Source organism: Penaeus chinensis, chromosome 29, assembly GCF_019202785.1.
Source record: "Penaeus chinensis breed Huanghai No. 1 chromosome 29, ASM1920278v2, whole genome shotgun sequence".
Classification (NCBI taxonomy): domain Eukaryota; kingdom Metazoa; phylum Arthropoda; class Malacostraca; order Decapoda; family Penaeidae; genus Penaeus; species Penaeus chinensis.
The window spans coordinates 22017533-22037532 of NC_061847.1; the positions used below are offsets into that span (position 1 = coordinate 22017533).

At 41.3% G+C, this 20000-nt stretch overlaps 2 protein-coding genes across 2 annotated transcripts in view; one reads left to right on the forward strand and one right to left on the reverse strand.

Annotated features, from left to right (window-relative positions):
- Nucleotides 1-15025: 15025 nt before the first annotated feature.
- Nucleotides 15026-16532, forward strand: LOC125040429. Its single transcript, XM_047634982.1, has 3 exons — nt 15026-15082; nt 15787-15902; nt 16100-16532. Exons 1-3 carry the CDS (start codon nt 15026-15028, stop codon nt 16530-16532), a joined length of 606 nt encoding a protein of 201 aa, XP_047490938.1.
- Nucleotides 16533-19130: 2598 nt separating this feature from the next.
- Nucleotides 19131-20000, reverse strand: part of LOC125040430 (transmembrane protease serine 9-like) — a 21155-nt gene continuing 20285 nt past the window's right edge. The window contains exon 6 of the mRNA XM_047634983.1: nt 19131-20000. This exon is cut by the window's right edge and continues 532 nt beyond it. Coding sequence (XP_047490939.1) covers nt 19483-20000 — 518 coding nt within the window. The 3' untranslated portion in view covers nt 19131-19482.

Here is a 20000-nt window from a genome sequence, read left to right on the forward strand (position 1 = left end):
TATACTCCAGGTAGAGATAGGCCACGCCCCCGCAGGCTGGAGATGCGCTTCCAAGGGCAGGAGAGAGTGAAAGTGAGTAAAGCATTTGCTGACTTTCCGTTAGGCGCACTAATTTCTTTGTGGGGATTCTCCTCCCTCCCCCGACATCCCGGAAGGATAGAGGTGGCCAGCAAACATGTGTGCACATACGTAAGTACACACATACATATGTGTGCGTGTGAAGTATTTGCATGGCTGTGTTTAAATACACATTGTGAATACCTATTATATATATGTGTAGAATAGAGATAGATAAATGGATATCAATATAAATATTAATGTATCCATATGCGTATACATATATATGCGTGTATGTCTTTCTGTACATCATATATATGAATATATATATGCAAAGATACCCGTAAAAACACACACACACACGCATATATATATATATATATATATATATATATATATATATATAGATATATAGATATTTATATATAAATATATATGTATATATATATATGTGTGTGTGTGTGTGTGTGTGTGTGTGTGTGTGTGTGTGTGTGCGTGTGTGTGTGTGTGTGTGTGTGTGTATTGACATACATATACAGACACAAACATATATATATATTTATGTTTTGCATATATGTACACACACACACACACACACACACACACACACACACACACATATATATATATATGTATCCGTATATATACACATATACGTATATATAGTATATATGTGTGCATATGTATGCATATATATGTTTGTTTGTGTGTGAACATATATACATATATTGAGATAGATAGAAAACAAACAGACATATATATGTGTGTGTATACAGAATGAGATAGATCAATATAAATATATACTATATACATATATATATATATATATATATATATATATATATATATGCATTTGTGTATATGTATGTATATATATATATATATATATATATATATATATACACACATATATATGTGTGTGTGCACACACACATATATATGTATTTATATATGCATATATATATATATATATATATATATATATATATATATATATATTTATATATATATATATATATATATATATATATATGTGTGTGTGTGTGTGTGTGTATATATATATACATGTATATATGTGTGTTTATATATATATATATATATATATATATATATATATACATATATACATATATAAACATAGTAGAAAAACCCACAATGTAAAACTAGATTTATTGAAAGTGAGACAACAGTTTCGGAACCCACCTGGATTCCATCCTCAGGTGTGAAGAGGAAAGGGAGAGGAGGGGGTATAAAAGAGAGAGGAGAGGCAAAACGGTAAACGGGGCAGGTGAGGACAAACGAGCAGAAACGATGGGAGGTCAGATGAGGTTGAAGGGTCGTGTGGACTACGTGCAGGGTGGCCGGCATACGGAAGAAGGCGGAGGATGTGGGAAGTGAGGAGTCTGTCGGCAGGAGAAAAGCCGCTCTTCAGGTTGAAATTAGGCAGCAGTTTTATTAAGGAGGATTCCACCAGTTTGCGGGCGTGGACATCAGCGGAAGGAAAGACAATTCGCGCCACTGACCAGTACATCTAATGTGGCCCACTGATGGCAAAAGAGGGCGTTGTTGTTGTGCGTACTTATGCTGAGACAGACACTTAGGGAGACTTATCCTGCTTATCACAGGAGGTACAAGGAACAGCATAGGTGCCCATCTTCGATGATGAGGGAAGACTGGTGTGGACCAGGTTAGGGGGGGAGCCTCCTCTGAAGGAAAGCGAGGATGTCATCAAGCGGGACCTTGGTGAACAAAGAGTCGACATCCAAGCTCATCTTGGTCGCCGGCGGGACTCCACGGACACGGGAGATGAAGTCCTGAGAGTGTCGGAGGTGAGCTGGAGAGAAGGTGCCGAGAGGGGAGAGTGAGAGACTTTACCAGTCAGGCCACCAGAGGGTGCGTTACAGATCCCCTGAAAGAGATAATGGGGCGCAGAGGCACGGCTGGCTTATGGGTTTTAGGAAGCCTATAGAAGTGAGGGAGACGAGGGTTGATGACCTTGGACTTATGGTAGAGATTCGCCTCCGGGAAACAAGCTGGTATCTCCTTCGGGTGACGGTGGAAAGTAGCACTAATGCGTTCACGGTGGTCGCTGGTCAGGGGGGCATAGGTGGAAGAGTCATCCAACAGGTCACGGGCCTTCTGCAGGAAGGAGGCATGGTCAAGCACCACCACCGAGTTGCCCTTGTCAGAAGGCAAAATGTGCAGGCTTTGAAGGGCCTCACGGTAACGCCTGGGAATGGAAGGTTCATATGTATATGTGTGTGAATGAAAGTGTGTGTGTGTGTGTGTGTGTGTGTGTGTGTGTGTGTGTGGGTATGTACATATATGCATGTGTATGTGCGTGTATGTGTGTATACATGTGTGTATATATATATATGTGTGTATGCGCGTGTATGTGTGTGTATGTATATACATTTAAATATATATAGCATATATATAGATAGATAGATATGTGTGAGTTTAAGTAAACATATATAAATATATGTATATGGTGTGTGTGTGTGTGTGTGTGTGTGTATGTGTGTGTGTGTGAGTGTGTGTGTGTGCGTGTGTGTGTGTGTGTGTGTGTGTGTGTGTAAATATACAGTCATACAGACATACACATAATCACACAAATACAGACACACACACACACACACACACACACACACACACACACACATATATATATATATATATATATATATATATATATATATATATATACATATATATATACATATATATGTGTGTGTTTATGTGTACATATACAGACACACACATACACACAACCACACATACACACAATCACATATACACAGACGCACACACATGCGTGTATATATATATACACACATATATATATATATATATATATATATATATATATATATATATATATATATAGATATATATATATACATATACAGCATATATATATATATACATATATACAACATATATATGTATATGTATATATATATATATATATATATATATATATATATATATATATATATATATATATATGCTGTATATGTATATATATATATATATATATATATATATATATATATATATATATATATATGCTGTTTATATGCACATGTATGTGCATATAAACATATACGCGCGCGCGTGTGTACGTATGTATATAGCTATGTACTTTTTTCCTATGTATACATACGTTACGATTGGTGTCATGAATCGCATGATTCTGAGATTATTTTTCTCTACTTCTCTACTTTCCCAGTGAATAATGGAAAGAGGAAAATGGTCTAATATTGCTTTATGTGCCCAATTAATTTGCTTCCGTGTTAGCACTTAGTTTTAAACTTTACATTTATGACCATCATGATAGTTGTGCAAATGTGCTGAAGGAAATATGGTTATGGTATAAAGATACTTTGAAATTTCAGGAAATAGATATATTTGGGCCAGCCAGCTCTATCTCTTAGCAAGCTAGATCTGTTTACATTGGTTGTTCTAGGTACATAATTATCAGGTTCGTTATGATTATCCAAATTTCCATATATACCTGAACACGTATATACTCAGAAACACCCCCAACACACATAAATAGGGTGTCAGCTGACTGGTCAACGACGTCAGCGAACTTCTTGGCGAAGAGGTACTCGGCAATGATGGCAGCCTTGATCTCGTACTCGGGATACTCAGCGTCTTCCAAGCAGTAGGAGAGAGTGGAGTTGGCAGCGCAGGCGAGGGCAGTAACCGTGCTTGTAGACAAGCTGGTGACCGTAAGCAGGCGCATGATGACGGTAAGCGGGCTGTAGGTGATGGCCATATGCTAGGGTATGAACATAGCCCAGACTCCGGCGCATGCCAGAACGACCACCTGGAAAGTAAAGATCAGCATTAATATAATATATAAGATAACGTTTCGTGAAGGCTTCACATAGTACGGTGAAGACACCTTGAGCTGGCAATATTGTCACAACTTACCAACGTAAGAGCCATTTTGAGAGGAGCAGATAGATACGAGAACCGTTTCTACTGTTAAATCCCTTATTACCGAGCTTATATACGCCCGTCTGCATTGCTAATCCAAGGTTATGAAAGACTGCCAGTGAATGAAGTGTTTCCTCATATTCCATAAGCATTTTATTCCAAAAGCGTCTGGTTAACATGTTATATTAGCAATCATATAAACATTACTCCTTAAGATGATATGAATTTCGAGTCTCTCTCCTCTCTCAGTTTTCCTTTCTTTCTCTGCCCTTGAGTCCCTGTGTGACACCAGGTAAGAAACTGAACTGAGACGTTGACCGCAACTACTGGCGTACTTTGGGCCAATGGGATATATTGTGCAATCATTATGAAAGCAATCCATGGTAAAGTTTCTACGAAGTAATCATAGCAAGAGGAAAGTGTTGCAGATAAACATTATGCTGACAGAAGTCTTGCAGATCAGTGTTGTTGGTCAGATCAGCATTGTTATCGAACTGGTTTCGATGACTTTAAAGTGTCACAGATGGGTTCGCAAACCAGAGGCAGTGGCTATACAGTCTCAAACAGCAAACTTTCAATTTTGTTTCATTCAGCATTTGCAGCCGTTCCCATGGAGAAAATAACATTATGAATAGTTAATTTCATTATAATCATAAATACAATCATTAGACTAGTATATCGTAATATATTTTCGATGTTTTGCTTCCGTCCATCTCGAGTCTCATATATATTCACACACACATATATGTATATATATATATATATATGTATACATATATGCATATGTGTATATATACATATATACATATGCATATATATATATATATATATATATATATATATATATATATAGATATGCATATACATGTGTATGTATATGTATATGTATGTATATATGTATATACATATGTATGCATATATGTATATTTAAATATATACATGACGAAGATATAATCGAAACCGGTCAAATATATCTCTTGCATTGTGAAGATATTAATTTTCATTCATGCCGTTTCTACATTTGTCAACGTGAATATGGTTCATCCTTCTCACGGTATGAATGGCGAGTGGGTTGCCCCTCCCCGGGATTTTTTCACAAGACGCAAGATCCAGAGTGTCAAGAATCGATGTTGTTTCCTTATGGACTGCTTGGCTGAGCAAGTATTGCCACCTTCAGCTCCGAGCCAGTTTAAATCCGGCAAACATACGTTCCTTGATAGCACTCGGGCCTTACTTGTGGAGGCCATTAGGACCCTACAACATCGGCTCTACGAACTCTGGAATGAACTCGAGGGCGAACACCTTCCCCATGAGCTGGTTCTCCAACTACAGCAAGAAGATCAAGCTCAGCGAATCTAACACAAGGCGAAATTACATCGTATATGCAGCAAGAGCAGATGGACGGAAGTTGGACGAAGGGATCTTCTCAGAAACATGTCCTCAAAAAGAAGCCCTCTTCCTTGGCCTCAAATTCAGCATCGGACAGGAAACCATTACCTAATCGACTACGTTATCGTGAACCAACGCTGGACCGATAGTGAAGTCGACAAAGGGTTCGTCCAAGGGATTACTGCGTGGTGCATGGCTGATGCGTCGTCCCGCCCCATGCGATCCCACACAGATATATCACCGTACCGAAGGGCCTCCGCGACGAAGACGATCGTCTTCACCCAGTCTGATAAAGGTAGTGGTATTGTTATGGACATAAATGATTACATACATAAAATTAACAATTTACTTTCCGATGCTTCTGTTTACAGGAAAGTAACGAAAGGTGAGGGGAAGATGAAGAAGAAGGCGAGGGATTTACTCCTATGATCAGCTGAAGGTAAAGGCTTACTTCACCTGATTGAAGAGGCTCCACGCAACCCGTCCATGAGAGATCTCCCGAAGGTATACAAGCCAGGCGTACCGATGAGACCGATCACCTCTGGTATTGGCAGTGCACCCCATCGTTTGGCTAAGTAATTGGCTAACCCCTCTCCGGCGCTATGGGGGTCATCAGTGATTCCCACCTAAATTCTTCAGGTAGGAATCTTATCAGGGGACCTCATCAGACGTCTTCAGAGTTCCGGGTGTAGAAATAAAAAGCTTTCCAGTTTTGATGTAAAATTCCTCTTCACCAATGTACCCACAGACGGAGTAGTCCGATCAGTCGAGAGGGTCACCAGCTCCATTACAGATGCTGAGCTTCCACTGCCGAGACATCACTTCGTTATGCGTGGACTTCGGCTACTTCGATTTTGCTGGGAAAAAGTACCAGCAGATTAGTGGTCTTGCCATGGGCTCCCCCCTGAGTGCAGTCATGGCCTGCCTGTTTATGGAGACGCTGGAGAGGGATTACTACAAGGATATAATCGGCAGACATTCAACTTGGCTTCGATACGTAGATGATGTCCTCGTCATTGTCTCCAGAAGATCATACTTACAACATACACTGACGCGGCTTAACTCCGTCCACGAGAAAATCCAGTTCACCGTGGAGGAGGAACTGAGGATCTACAGCCCTGAATTTCTTGAGGATGAGGTTGCCTATATGATTATTTTTTTCGTGAAACAAATATCCCAGAGGCTTCCTACTAAACTTCAGGAGGAAGGCGGAGAACATATTTGCAAGATCAGACCCTGCACCCTCGTCTGGTAATTTTCTCATATTACCGCCAAGAACATTTCCCAGACGATTAGCAGATTCTTCGGCAATACAGTGAAAATCGCCAGCAGATCCGGAAAAGAAATACATGACTTAATACGAGACAAGAAGCAGCCTGAAAGCGACCCTAACAGTGCTGTATATCGCATACCCTGGAACAGATGCCATACAACATACTTTGGTGAAACAGGCTGCGGTTTCAGCACCAGGATCAGCTAACATCGAACTGACATCCGTCACCATAGGACTTCCATCGCCATGGTGGTACATATAGATGAAGCTGGACATCTACCCAACTGGAAGGAGATATAACAGTCCATGGAGGCCTGAACAAACAAAAAAAGACAAATCAAGGAAGCTGCATACGGAGAAGTGTCACACAGCATGGGGCAGATTCAAACTATCCAAGGTCGTGGCAGCAATTATACGGACAACGAGTGGGATGTCACAGTCGTCAGGTGTTTCGTCAACTCATGTCTGATATATATATACTCTATAATTCCTTTGATGTATGTATTTCTGACGAAGATATAATCGAAACCAGTCCAATACATCTCTTGCATTGTGAAGATGTTAATTCTTATTCATACCTTTTCTAAATATGTATATATAGGTGTGTGTGTGTGTGTGTGTGTGTGTGTGTGTGTGTGAGTGTATATCTATGTGTGTGTACAAAAACACTCACACACACAAACACATATTTATGTAACCACTAAAAGGGTCTGTAATGATACGGATATAAGAATGATTATGATAACAGAAATAATAATGATTATAACAACAATAATAGTGATAGTGATAATAGTAATAATAATTATAATGATAATAATAGTGATAATAATAATAACAATGGAATTAATAACGATAATTATATTTATAATGATTACAATAATCATAATAACAATGATAATAATAATAACTGTGAAAACAATAATAATGATGCTACTAATATCCATATGTGTGTGTGTGTGTGTGTGTGTGTGTGTGTGTGTACATATAAATGTGATTGATATTTATATATATATATATATATATATATATATATATATGTGCGCGCGCGCGCGTCTGTTTGTATGTGTGTGTGTGTGTGTGTGTGTGTGTGTGTGTGTGTGAATTTATACACACATGTTTGCATATATAGATATACATATGCGTGTGCATGTGTGTGGAAACGGTTCTTAATTCCTGTGAGAGACGGCTGGCTGGCCCAAGGATACCCTTCACTTAATTATTTCTTTCCTGAAACGCTATATTTCTAAGTATCCTTATTCTTCAATCACGCTTACTACACTATATTTGTGTGGCTATCGGTGGGGTCATATACGTAATATTTAAATCACTGCCATCACGGAAGCAAATCCATAAAGTTGGGTTATTTCAATTTCGCCTTTCAGTTATTCAGCGGGGCTGCAGGGAAGCGAGGAGGGGGGCGGGGTGCTGCTCCCCATATAAAGGAGGTCCATCATCATGGTCGCAGCCGGGCCATATATAGAAGGCCCGGGCGAAGCTAGATGTGCGGTGAATCAGCCTTACGCGGCTGATTCAGAGCAACGGGACGATCGTACCGTAAAAGGCGTTTGGCGGGGCGCAGCGGGTGGAGCTAAGCCAGGTAACGCAAAGAGAGCTCTCGGTCTCAAGGTTTTTGCCTGGGCGGTTTAAAGAGATGTACTGGATTCGCCCCACGGCAAATTCGGCTCTCGCGTCCACCTTTCGTTGCTGCCGCGATGCTATTTGCTTTCATTTAGCTTCGTGCTTTCTAGCTTAGTCTTTCCTTTACGGATTTTTCGGCATTAGGATAACTCTCTGCACACTTGGTGGGTATCTGGGTTCAATTTGCTAGGGACTGGTATGGCAGACCATCTGATGACTGCCGCTCTATTTTTTTTTTTTTTTTTCCGCATAGGAATGAATAGGCAGGTAGGAGCCCCTCCCTTTCAGAGGCCCTCACCCTGGTTCTGTTTAAATAGCTACTGCTAGACAGAATACCGCCCTCCCGTCCCGCCACAGAAACTGCCTCGAAAGTTAGCTTCTCTCCCTCACTGTGGTGAATCAGCCTTTGAGTGGCTGTTTCAGAGGGAAGAAGGAACTTCCCTGAACAGGTGCAGGACCCTTCTTCCCTCACTGAGGTGAAACCACCTTTGGGTGGTTGTTTCAGAGGGATGATGGGAACCGTCTGGAAAAAAAAGTGCAAGAGCTCCTTTCCCTCACTAAGGTGAAACAGCCTTTGGGTGGTTGTTTCAGAAGGATTCACTTTGAAAAGGCACAGGTCCTCTTCTCACTGGGGTGAAACAACCTTTGGGTGGCTGTTTCAGAAGGATGCAAGGAACCGCCTGGAAAAAGTGCAAGAGCTCCCTCCCTCACTGAGGTGAAGCAACCTTTGGGTGGCTGCTTCAGAGGGAGGAACAAAAGGGTTCCAAACAATGATGTCCCGTGGGTGGAAGGGCATCCCCTCTGGTCTCTCCCCAGGGGTTTACACCTACCCACGTGTTTGCCGTTCTGTGCTGTGGGGAAGGGAGTCCTGGAGGTTGAGCGATGCCGTGAATGAGTACGCCTCTTTGGTCCTCTATTCCAGCAAGACAGGCGGTCTGATCCTTGCCCAGTCAGGCCAATCGGCTGGTCTCCCTCGGGAGGCTAGGGTCAAGCAGTCAAGCCGCCGTTGGCACTCACACTGGTCCGTGAGTACCGTTACAATGGCTATTGGCTGTGTATATCCTCTCATCACCCCTGTAGCTGTTAGACCCTGGCTCTAACACTCAGCTTCCCTTTGTTGGACTCTGTGGTGGGTAGGGGCGTGAGAGGATTAAGTAACTGTCCAATACATGGAAAAATCACCCACAAACAGATGCAAATGTTGATGACCCATACAAGGCCCAGACAACGGCAGCCACCCTGAAGCCATGTGTGCCTCCTGGTGGCAAAAGAAAACCCCATGCAAAGGATGACACTGTGACGCCTGCTGCCAAGATGGATAAGACCGGAAAAACATCCATCAGATTGTCCAACAGATGGACTCTTGTGCTGGCCTCTCCAGGCCTGCAGCCAAGCCCCTGAGTTCTCCTCTGACGTTCTCCCTGACTGAGATGGGAGTACAAGCTGAACCAGCCGAATCAGCTGCTGCCGAAACGTCCGAAGCCGGAGACAGACTCTGAGGGAGAGTCTGGACCCCCTAAAGGTTTTCCCCCACTTTAAAGTACCAGCTAAACCCGAACGCTTCGACAGTGCCAAGCAACTGGTCAGGGCATTGAAATTGCAACTGAAAATCCAGAGATCAGGGCATGATCATTATGCCCAAAGACCAAGCTACCCTGAATTTCCTGCAGGACAAACGAAGGAGCTGAAAGATGGGAGGAAAGTGATCCTCTCACCACTGAATCCCGAGGATAAGAAAGTCAAGAGTCTCATACAATATGGAACTGATCACATCACACCCACAGGTCGTGGAGGCTTCCCGAATGTCGAAGGGGAAGATTCCAACCAGGCAAGTTCTGGTGACCATGAAAGGAGCCCCAACCACTACCCTTGATCTGGGTAACTGGGGCACCTACAACCTTCAAACGAATGTGCCTGAGCCACTTCGGTGTTTCATGTGCCAGAAATATGGTCACTACCTGGCTAGCTGCCTAAATGTGGTGTCTGTGTCAAGGAAGATATGACTCTCCTGTTGACTGCTGTAGTCACAGCAGTAGCAACAGCCCGGGGGAGGCCGAGTGAAGAGGCTGAGAAGGCAGTCACGGTCGCCATGACGGCAGTGACCAAGACTGTAGCAGTCCAGAAGGGAAGGAAGCTGGAGAGAGCGAAACCAGCCCCACCCTCACCCCACTCCAACCCAGGCCATGACTTCACAGGCAGAGCCAAACCAGGCTAAATCTGTGCAGCCAGAGCCAGAGCATGCTGACATTGCCCAGGCAAGGCAAGCAAAGAAAAAGATACACAGAAAAAGCCTGAAGAGAGAAAAGCCAAACTAAGTAAAGTCAGACCTACCAAAGGCTCTCCACTCCCCAGTAGACCCAGGGATAGCCTGAGAACAGACATAGACCCCTCAACCAGTGAGGACTTCGCAATGGAGTTGTCAGACTCCAACTCTCAATCCGAATATGATGATGTCTCTGATATAACTATCTTCAAGTAACATCATGACACACAACCTAAGCATACTACAGTGGAACATCAATGGCTTCTCCACAAGGAATGCCACTCCTCAACGCAATAGTGCGATCAAAGACATTGCCATTGTCATGCTCCAGGAGACATTAACAGTGGACGCTGTTCGCTTCTCAGGGTATCATGTCTTCATGCTGCCACAAACAGCTGGCAAGAGAGGCTTGATCACCCTTGTCAAATCAACAATCCTTTGCTCCGCAATAGCCAATGCACCGCACTGTGGAAACGATGTTGAATATCTTGCTGTTGAGATTCACCTGGCCGGGGGGCCCCTCAAACTGTACAATGTGTACAGCCAGCCAGGCTGTAGGAGCTTAGATATAAGCCAAGTCTGGGCTTCTGCTGCACATGACCGAATGATCATAGAGGGAGACTTCAATGCACACCAACCCATCCTGGCTCCCTGCTGGGCACCGGATGCGGCTGGCTATCACATAGCCAACGTGCTTGAGACAATCCCTGAGATCGCTCTCCTCAATACCCAAGAGCCAACACATTTCAGAGGAGGGGTCCTAGACCTCACCTTGGCCACTGCAATTCTGGATAGGATAGCTGGTGTGTCGATGAGACTGTCACAAGTGACCATTACCGGCACTATATCTACCCTCATGGATGCTGGCCCAGCCTAAATGCCATGACCAAATCTAAGATGGAAAACAGACAAGGCTAACTGGTAGGCGTTTCAGAACGCCTTGGCTCGCTGAGATCCAATGAACCCCCACAAAGTGAAAATGTGGAAGTGCTTGAAGCCAGACTTATAAATGCCATTAATCAAGCAGCCTCACTGAGCATACCCAAAACTCGGCCAGGGTCCAGGAGTCACAAAGACGCCTGTCACTTTAACGACGAGATTGGGGAGGTCAACCACAAAGTAAACATGTGCCAAAAACAAATCCGAAGGCAAAGAACCCCTGACAACCTAGCCCTCCTAAGGGAGGCTGTCAGGAATGCCAAGGAAACTGCCAACAGAGTCAGGCAGGAAAAGAGACTGCAATGGTGTGAGTCCTTCGACAACTGGTCAGCCAAGCTACCAGCCGCTCAGCTCCGAGGTGCATACATCATGACCCTCAAGCAGAGGCAAACAGACTGGCAGTTACAGTCTGCCAGCCGAGCTGAGTGGCAAGACAAGAACGCCTACATCCAGACAGGCTTGCTCAGATCAGAGAAAGGGCAGCCGAACCTGATAACTCCTACAAAATCAGTTCTAACACAGCCCCGGGCTCTGATAGGATCTCGTACCCCATCATTTCCCACCGAGGACTAGCACGTGAGCTTGCACTCTTGCAACTCATTAACAACTTCCACTCTACCACAGAGTTGGAAAAGGACTACCATAGTTCCCATCCCAAAACCAAAGGAGCCAGGGAAGTACCGCCCCATCTCTCTCCTCAGCTGTCTGGCCAAGACTGCCGAGAGGATGTTACTAAACCGGCGCCAATGGAAAATGAGACCCCTATATGAACACTTCCATGGGTTCACCAGGGGCATGAGCACAGCACACAGCATAGCCAGACTCTTAAGCACAAGCAGCACAGCCACATCTGTGGTAGTATTCCTTGACCTGGAGAAGGCTTTTGAATTAGCAGGTCCTCTTGCTCTGGGCTTGGATAGGTGACTACTTCAGGAACAGGACAGCCAGAGTCAAATTCCAGGGTCACCTATTACAGCACATGCCATTAGAAAATGGAACGCCACAGGGTGGGGTTCTCAGTCTAGCCCTATTTAACACCTTCATGTCCTGCATCCTCAACATAAACCTCCCAGTGTGGTGCAAAATCATCTCCTATGCAGACAACCATGCTATCACCTCCTGTAATGAGCACAATGGATGTGAAGTTAGAATGACCCAAAAATTCGTCTAGGAACCACCCTTGATTTACCTCACTTGGTCTGTATGCATATGTATTACTTATATATACCTCAGTTTTTGTCTTTAGCTATGTAAGATAAAAAGTTCTTAATCATTTCATATATTTCTATATCATGTTTTTTTTTTTTTTTTTTTTTTTTATTAAGATTAGGAAATTGTTAAATATAATAGTCTACCCTACAAAGTACTTTTTTTTTGTTGTTACCCCACCATACATTCTCTTTATTTAAAGGTACACTGTTATATGTCAATAGTTCCGTTAAATTAAGATTGTATAATTGATATTTTGATAAAGAAAACAATATGTACTATTTTTGTTATTGAAAAAAATAATTCAAGTTCTGAAAATTATGCATGTATAGGTTAAGAAGAACTATATGTTTGTACTATATGTGATCTGAGTAGACTTTAAATTTTGAAATATATACAGAACTAAAGCCTGATACTATTGCTATAATAATAGAGAGAGAGAGATCAGAGAAAAGTGTCATACAACAGCCTGAAAGTTGTTTTAGATTATCCTGAAATATCCGAGGTAAGAAAGAATATTCAACTGTAATTATATAATTAATAAAATCATAAAATACTATATATTTGATTTATAGAACAAAAGAAAGTAAATATTTGAGATCAAACTAGAAATTAGAGATAAACATTATGTCTTATTCACAGCTCGAGGCTGGCACATGGCAAGTGTTCTTAACATTTATAATCGTATACTGTTAAAATGATGTTTAGTCAAAATTTACTATAATGTGCATACAATTACTCAGATCATATATAATGACATATATGTTTTACATAATTTGTTTGATTGTAAGAAATATTTTTGTTATTTCAAGAAATTATTTGCTTAGAATGTATAACTTTATATTGTTTTATCATTCCTAAACTAAAATATTGTTTCTTTTCTAGGAATGTGTTTATGTTTTTAGTTATTTTTAGTTTTATATGTTTTTGTTTTGTTTTTATTTGGTTTTGTTGAAGATTGGATGTATTCGTTCCTAGTGCTGTGCACAAGAATGAAAGAAAATGACATCTTTGGAGAGCCCAGGAAATGGATGAAGAAAAGGAAAGAAGATAGCTGAGAATAACAACTTGTGTAAAGAGTGACAGGTTGGAGTACCTGGACTTTTTGGTAAATGTATGTTTATTTTATTGTAAAAGAGTACTGATTTATGATTCATAATGTCAACTAAAATTTGTAAGCTCATTAAGTGTTTTGATATTACCCCTTCTCTCAGTTACTTCTAAGGCTGAAATTAGATCATAAATACCCTGTATGATTCTTCTTTTATAGTGTGGGTTCTAAAGGTAACTTTTAGAGAAACCACAGAAAGGATTTAACAGATAGTGCCCATCTGGATGAAATATTTGAGTGGTTCCCAGAGGGCGCTACACTCCACTGGTCCACTACTGCCTAAATAAAGCCCAGCGTTGTCTGGACCTTGTGACTGAGGAGTGTTTTAGGACAGGGCTAAAGATCTCTGCAGTCAAATCCAAAGCCATGGCTCTGAGACTGAAAATCCAGGGAATGGACCTGGAATGTGTCCAGGACTTCCAGTACCTTGGAGTAAGAATAGACCGGACCCTCTCGTTCCAGAAGGTCTAATACCTGGTTGACCAAACCAAAGCACGACTGTCTGTCATGAAAGTAATGACAGACACCTAGAACAAAACAATGAGCCCTTTGCAAACAACTCCTGAATGTCTCACACAGACAGGGTGTTGATACGCCCCAGCCCACAGGTTCCTAAGGAAAGGACACATTGTCATACATACAAACTCCAGGGCAGCCATTGACTGTCTTCAGCACAGCTCACTTAAAGACAACATCTACCTCCTGACTACTGTGCTCACCATACCACAGAGAATTCTTGCTCAAGGTAGAAGACTTATCATTAACTGGGTCCCCATCCACATTGGCATCAAAGGGAATGAGCTTGCTGATAGACTAGCCGACATTTTCAGGGGTATGCCCCCAAATCCCATGATCATACTACCAAGCCAAAAATATACTAAAGGAGAAGTGTACTGCGGCCGCTCGTACCTTCCTCCTTCAGCTTCACAGAAAGGAAACGAGATCCTCCCCCTCAGGCAGCTGGTACTCAGACGCACAGGCTATGAACCACTGGCACTCTCTGAAGTAATCAACAGAGGTACCGAAGTCATTCTTCACAGAATGCGCCTCGGTTTCCTCTGTGCATGGCAGATTATAGAGACAATAGACCGTGAAGAGAGCCGAACGCCACACTCGTACATTACTTACAGAATTGTGAGCATACTCAATTCCTGAGACAGGGACCGCCTACAACAGCCGCCGTGCTGGTAAAGAGATTATGCGATATGCCTATACCATGGTGGCAGGAGCGCCAGCTGGCAGTCCCAACCTCATGGTAAGCACCGAGTGTCAGAGAACAAAATGAGACAGCCATAAATAGCTGACACAGGCCAGTCCATATATAGAAGGCCCGGCCGAAGCTAGAACTTCGCAAATCTCATTCGCTTCGCATCACGATTGCTACAGTTGGAGCGTGCCGAGAGCAGAAAGTGAAAACATAACTTGACGATTCTTGGTGAGTTCAAGTTACCGTTTGGCTAGGGAATCATCATTTCAGGATGACGTGGTTCATGAAGCTCATCATGATTTTTGTATTCATATAAGAAATGTACATACACACATATATATACACAACACAACCATACATACATGTATTATATATATGATAAATATATATATATATTTGAATTTGATTTATAGATATATATTTGAATTTAATTTATAAATATATATTTGATATATCAAGATATGTATACACACACACACACACACATACACACACACACACATATATATATATATATATATATATATATATATATATTTCATATACATATGTGATATATCAACATACACACTGCGTGTGTGTGTGTGATGACGTACATATTTAATTTTTGTTTATATAGATATGCATTTGAAGTTATAGACTGTAAATACATATACACATACACATACACCCGTACACCCAATTACAGAGACATATCTGTGTATATACCTCTTAAAAGTTTTATTTAAATGCACAAATCCTCTTCGTTGCAGGTTTCGCTGTGTTTGGTTGTCGTAGTTCTAGCCGACCAGAGCTCACACGTCAGCATCAGCATCGGCGGTGCTCCTGCTGTCTGCCATCATAGCTCCCCTCACCACGCACGGCCTTCGTACTACCATCAACCTACCTACCACCCACAGCCATCCTACCATCCCTAACCTTCGTACCACCTTGTTCCTGCTTATCATCCACAGCCTTCCTATGAGCATGGACACGAGCCTGCTGTGCCAGCGTGTGATGCCAACACAACCAAACCATAGTGCCTTGAGGCCGCTCATTATCCCATCTATGAGATCAAACACGCAGCCGTGCAACACTTCGAGAAACTTCTCTCCCTCTATGCTGGGAGAAGAGCACCGAGTTGTCTGTGGAGCAACCAAACACCCTGGAAAAGGAAACTTACTTGTGCCCATCAGAGACCGCTTACGTCAGGCCCCTTCGTGCCAAGAACACCGAGGACAAATGGCGTGTCATCATTGTAAATAATGTCGTTGCCCATTATCAGACTCTTACTCAGACTACACGCATCGAAGAGTGTCTCACTTCCGCCGATGCATGTCCTCTGATGCCTGACTGCTACGAGTCCAAATGTCTGCAGAAGTCCATCTACCACCGTTTCCTCGTCTACGACCCCTATGATCAGTACTTCCCCTTCGCCATCGAGACATTCAAGCTTCCCGCCAGCTGTGCTTGTCTCTTGGGGGCCTACACCATCGATCACTTGTCTCCAAACCACTGATCTCAACAAACATTTGGGGGGAATGGAACTTGACATAATTCAACAATATCTTAACATTTTTAGCACCCTGGGAAAAGAAAGGCAAGTAATGCCGTCCTTGGAAACAATTGTGAAAGAAGAAAATAAATCTTATTTTACATTTTTTGGATATTAATCTACCTTCCAGTGCTAAGAAAAATCCATCAGCCTCTTTCTTAATATATATGTGTATGTGTGTGTGCTCGCACTCTGTGTATGCGTATGTGTCTGCATCAATGTCAGATTCCTGGATTTCTCCAGATTCTTCCTAAATGGAATGATTTTAGTTTCTCTCCCCTTGCTCTCATCCTTCTCTCTATCTATATATCAATGTATCTCCCCTTTTCTCTAGAAAGTGGAGTATCTCTAGAAATTAGAAAGAGAAAGAGAGAGTATAGTGAGGGAGTTCTTTCTCCGCAAAGTGTCTTCAATGTCTTCTGCTGGAATCTATTCAACGTTTGACTGAACCGTGTTTTATTCCTGAGTCACTGGCTTATCTCCGTAACAACAACAGAACATTCTTTCAGTTCTTAAGCTCCAGTACATTCTACGGTCTCAACCCACCCGATCCGTACATTCGAGTTTTGCGAAGGACTTTCTTCAATATATATATGTGTGTGTGTGTGTGTGTGTATGTCTTTAGATATATACATGCATATACTGTATATACATATATGCCTTTATCTGTCTGTCTATATATATTCATATATATATATATATATATATATATATATATATATATATATATATATATATATACATATATATATACATATATAGAGAGAGATTTACAATTATATATATGTAAATGTATGTGTGTGTTTATAACAAAAATGCAGCATAATACGCAACCGATGACCCAAATATCTTTCCTCGATTTCGACGAGAACTGTCAAACGTCTATTATCTTCAATTCTTGCCCCTTTTTTCCCGCCTTTTCACTTCCTTCCACCAATCTTGTCAAATCCCTATCCTTAGACGACCCAAATATAAATAATATAATACTGAGAGTATGTTATATATTATGATAATAATATCGATAATACTATCAATAACAATGATGATAATACTAATGATAATAACAGTAAAAAGAAAAGTAGGAATGATAATGATGACAATAATGAAAATAATAATAATAGTAATGAAAATTATAATGACAATAATAATTATAATACTATCAATAATGATAACAATAACATAATAGTCATAACAATGATAACATCAATAATAACATTGATAATAAGAGTATTATCACATATTATCTTGTCGTTTATAACATCCCTAAAAAGGTCTCATTATTATCAAACGTCTTTTATGCGTCTTTTATGCATAGGAGATATGATGTTTTGTAATTTTTCATGTCTAACATGAAAAACAGGTTGTTTGTGATTACCACTTTCTCCAGATCTATCTCGAAATTCATGTGTATGTGTGCATATGTATATATATATATATATTTAGACATAAATATATATATATATATATATATATATATAAATATGGCTGTACATATATATGTAGATGTGCGCATATAGGTAGATAGATAAATCGATATCTTTGTATGTATGTATATGTATCCGTTTGTTTATTTATTTATATTATACGCACACACACAAATTATATATGTGTGTGTGTGTGTCTATATATGCATATGAAAAAGAGAGAAAAAGATAAATAGCTATGAATATATATGTGTATATAGTTATATATGTGTGTATGAATACATGAGTCGTTCTGGGCTCCGTCCATCCCCTAGCATATGGCCATCACCCACAGCCCACCTACGGTCATCATGCGCCTGCTTATGGTCACCAGCTTGTCTACAAGCACAGTTACTGCGACCCAAGTGATGCCCCCGCCTGCGCTGCCAACTCTACTCTCTCCTACTGCTTGGAAGACGCTGAGTATCCCGAGTACAAGATCACCTCTTCGCCTAGAAGTTCGCTGACGTGGCCGACCAGTCTGCTGATGACCTGGTAGACATGCTTACCAAGGACCAGGAGGAGGCCCTCGATTACTCTTACTACACTGGGGCCTCCACTGGGGACTCTCCTTACGATGCCACCCACTGGGCTGGTCCTGAGGGCTACATTTGTCCCTCCGAAGTGGTGTACGCATCAAGATTTCATAAATGTGTCTTATTGAGTACTTGTTGAAATCCTGTTTTCAAATGTAAAGGACATTGAACACGAGTATTTGGGAATGCAGAAGTAGTTCATGGTCTTGAAATAACATAATATCATTGAAGTTCTTTGTGACAAAATGAAAAGATAAGGAGATAAGGGAATAAATGTGTAATGAATGAGAAGTATAATTGTCATAATTTCCATTATAAACCTATTGATAACGAGTTGATAAGGATATATAGCGAGGAAAAAACTCAACCCCCATAGATACGTTTTCGTATGTGTATATTATATTATATGTACACATATACATATATACGTATATATATTTATATTGATAGACACTCAGTATTGGGCAGACCCTACCTTTAATGTACCCACGGTCGTGACATCAAGCAGTATTGATATTTTGAAATGTAGTTCAAGTAATAGGAATAGAGAACGAAAATAAGAATGTGAAGCGATTTTTATTTCATAACTATATTTTCCTGATTATATTACATGACAGTTATTTATTTATTCAACAATCTTCAATTAATTACATCATTACATAACAATATATATGTATATATATATTTCTTTTATCTTAACTCCTTGCATAAATTAGAATTCCATCCACTTAGGTATCATATGTTTTGGGCTTAAAATAGTAAAGTTTGACTTTTGATTGCTTATCTCTTTTTTTAATTCACTTGTCCATGTTTTTACTGGCTTATTAAATGGATGGAAGTGTTTCTGGATTGTTAGAGTTCCCGGGAGCTTTAGAGGATCTGCAGCTGAAAGACAGTGACGCACTTAGTATGGCCTCAACAGTAGGCGGCGTCGGCGGTGTTCGCCATGATCCAGGAAAGGAACTTGCTCACTCTAGAGTACACTCCGGGGCTGTTGGCATTAGCACAACCGAAGCCGTGGGACGTCACGCCGACTTGATAATACCTGTTGCCCTCCACCACACACAGAGGTCCTCCGGAGTCTCCCTGGCAGGTGTCCTTGCCGCCCTCCGAGTATCCTGCGCACAGCATCCTTTCGGTCACCGACTGGCCCCAGCAGCTTGGGTCCAGGATGGGCACGGTCACTTCCATCAGCTGATTGGGCTGACTTCCCCCCGAGGACAGCGTTCCCCAGCCGGAGGCAATGCCATTTGCACCTGCATAGGTTTTGCTGTCGTCCTCAGGAAGACAGACAGGTCGCACCTCCGTGGAGAAGGTCAGGACTTTGGACAACTTCAAAAGAGCTATATCATTATCAAATGTCTGTTTATTGTACTGGGAGTGCAGAATGACCTTCTCCACACTGATCAGCTCAGTTGCAGCCACATCGTCGG

Coding starts and splice junctions, on each gene's coding strand:
- LOC125040429 (XM_047634982.1), top strand. CDS start 15,026: ATGCGATATGCCTATACCATGGTGGCAGGAGCGCCAGCTGGCAGTCCC. Junction 15,083..15,786: donor CTGGCAGTCCCAACCTCATG/GTAAGCACCGAG, acceptor TCTTCGTTGCAG/GTTTCGCTGTGTTTGGTTGT. Junction 15,903..16,099: donor CCTCACCACGCACGGCCTTC/GTACTACCATCA, acceptor TCAAACACGCAG/CCGTGCAACACTTCGAGAAA.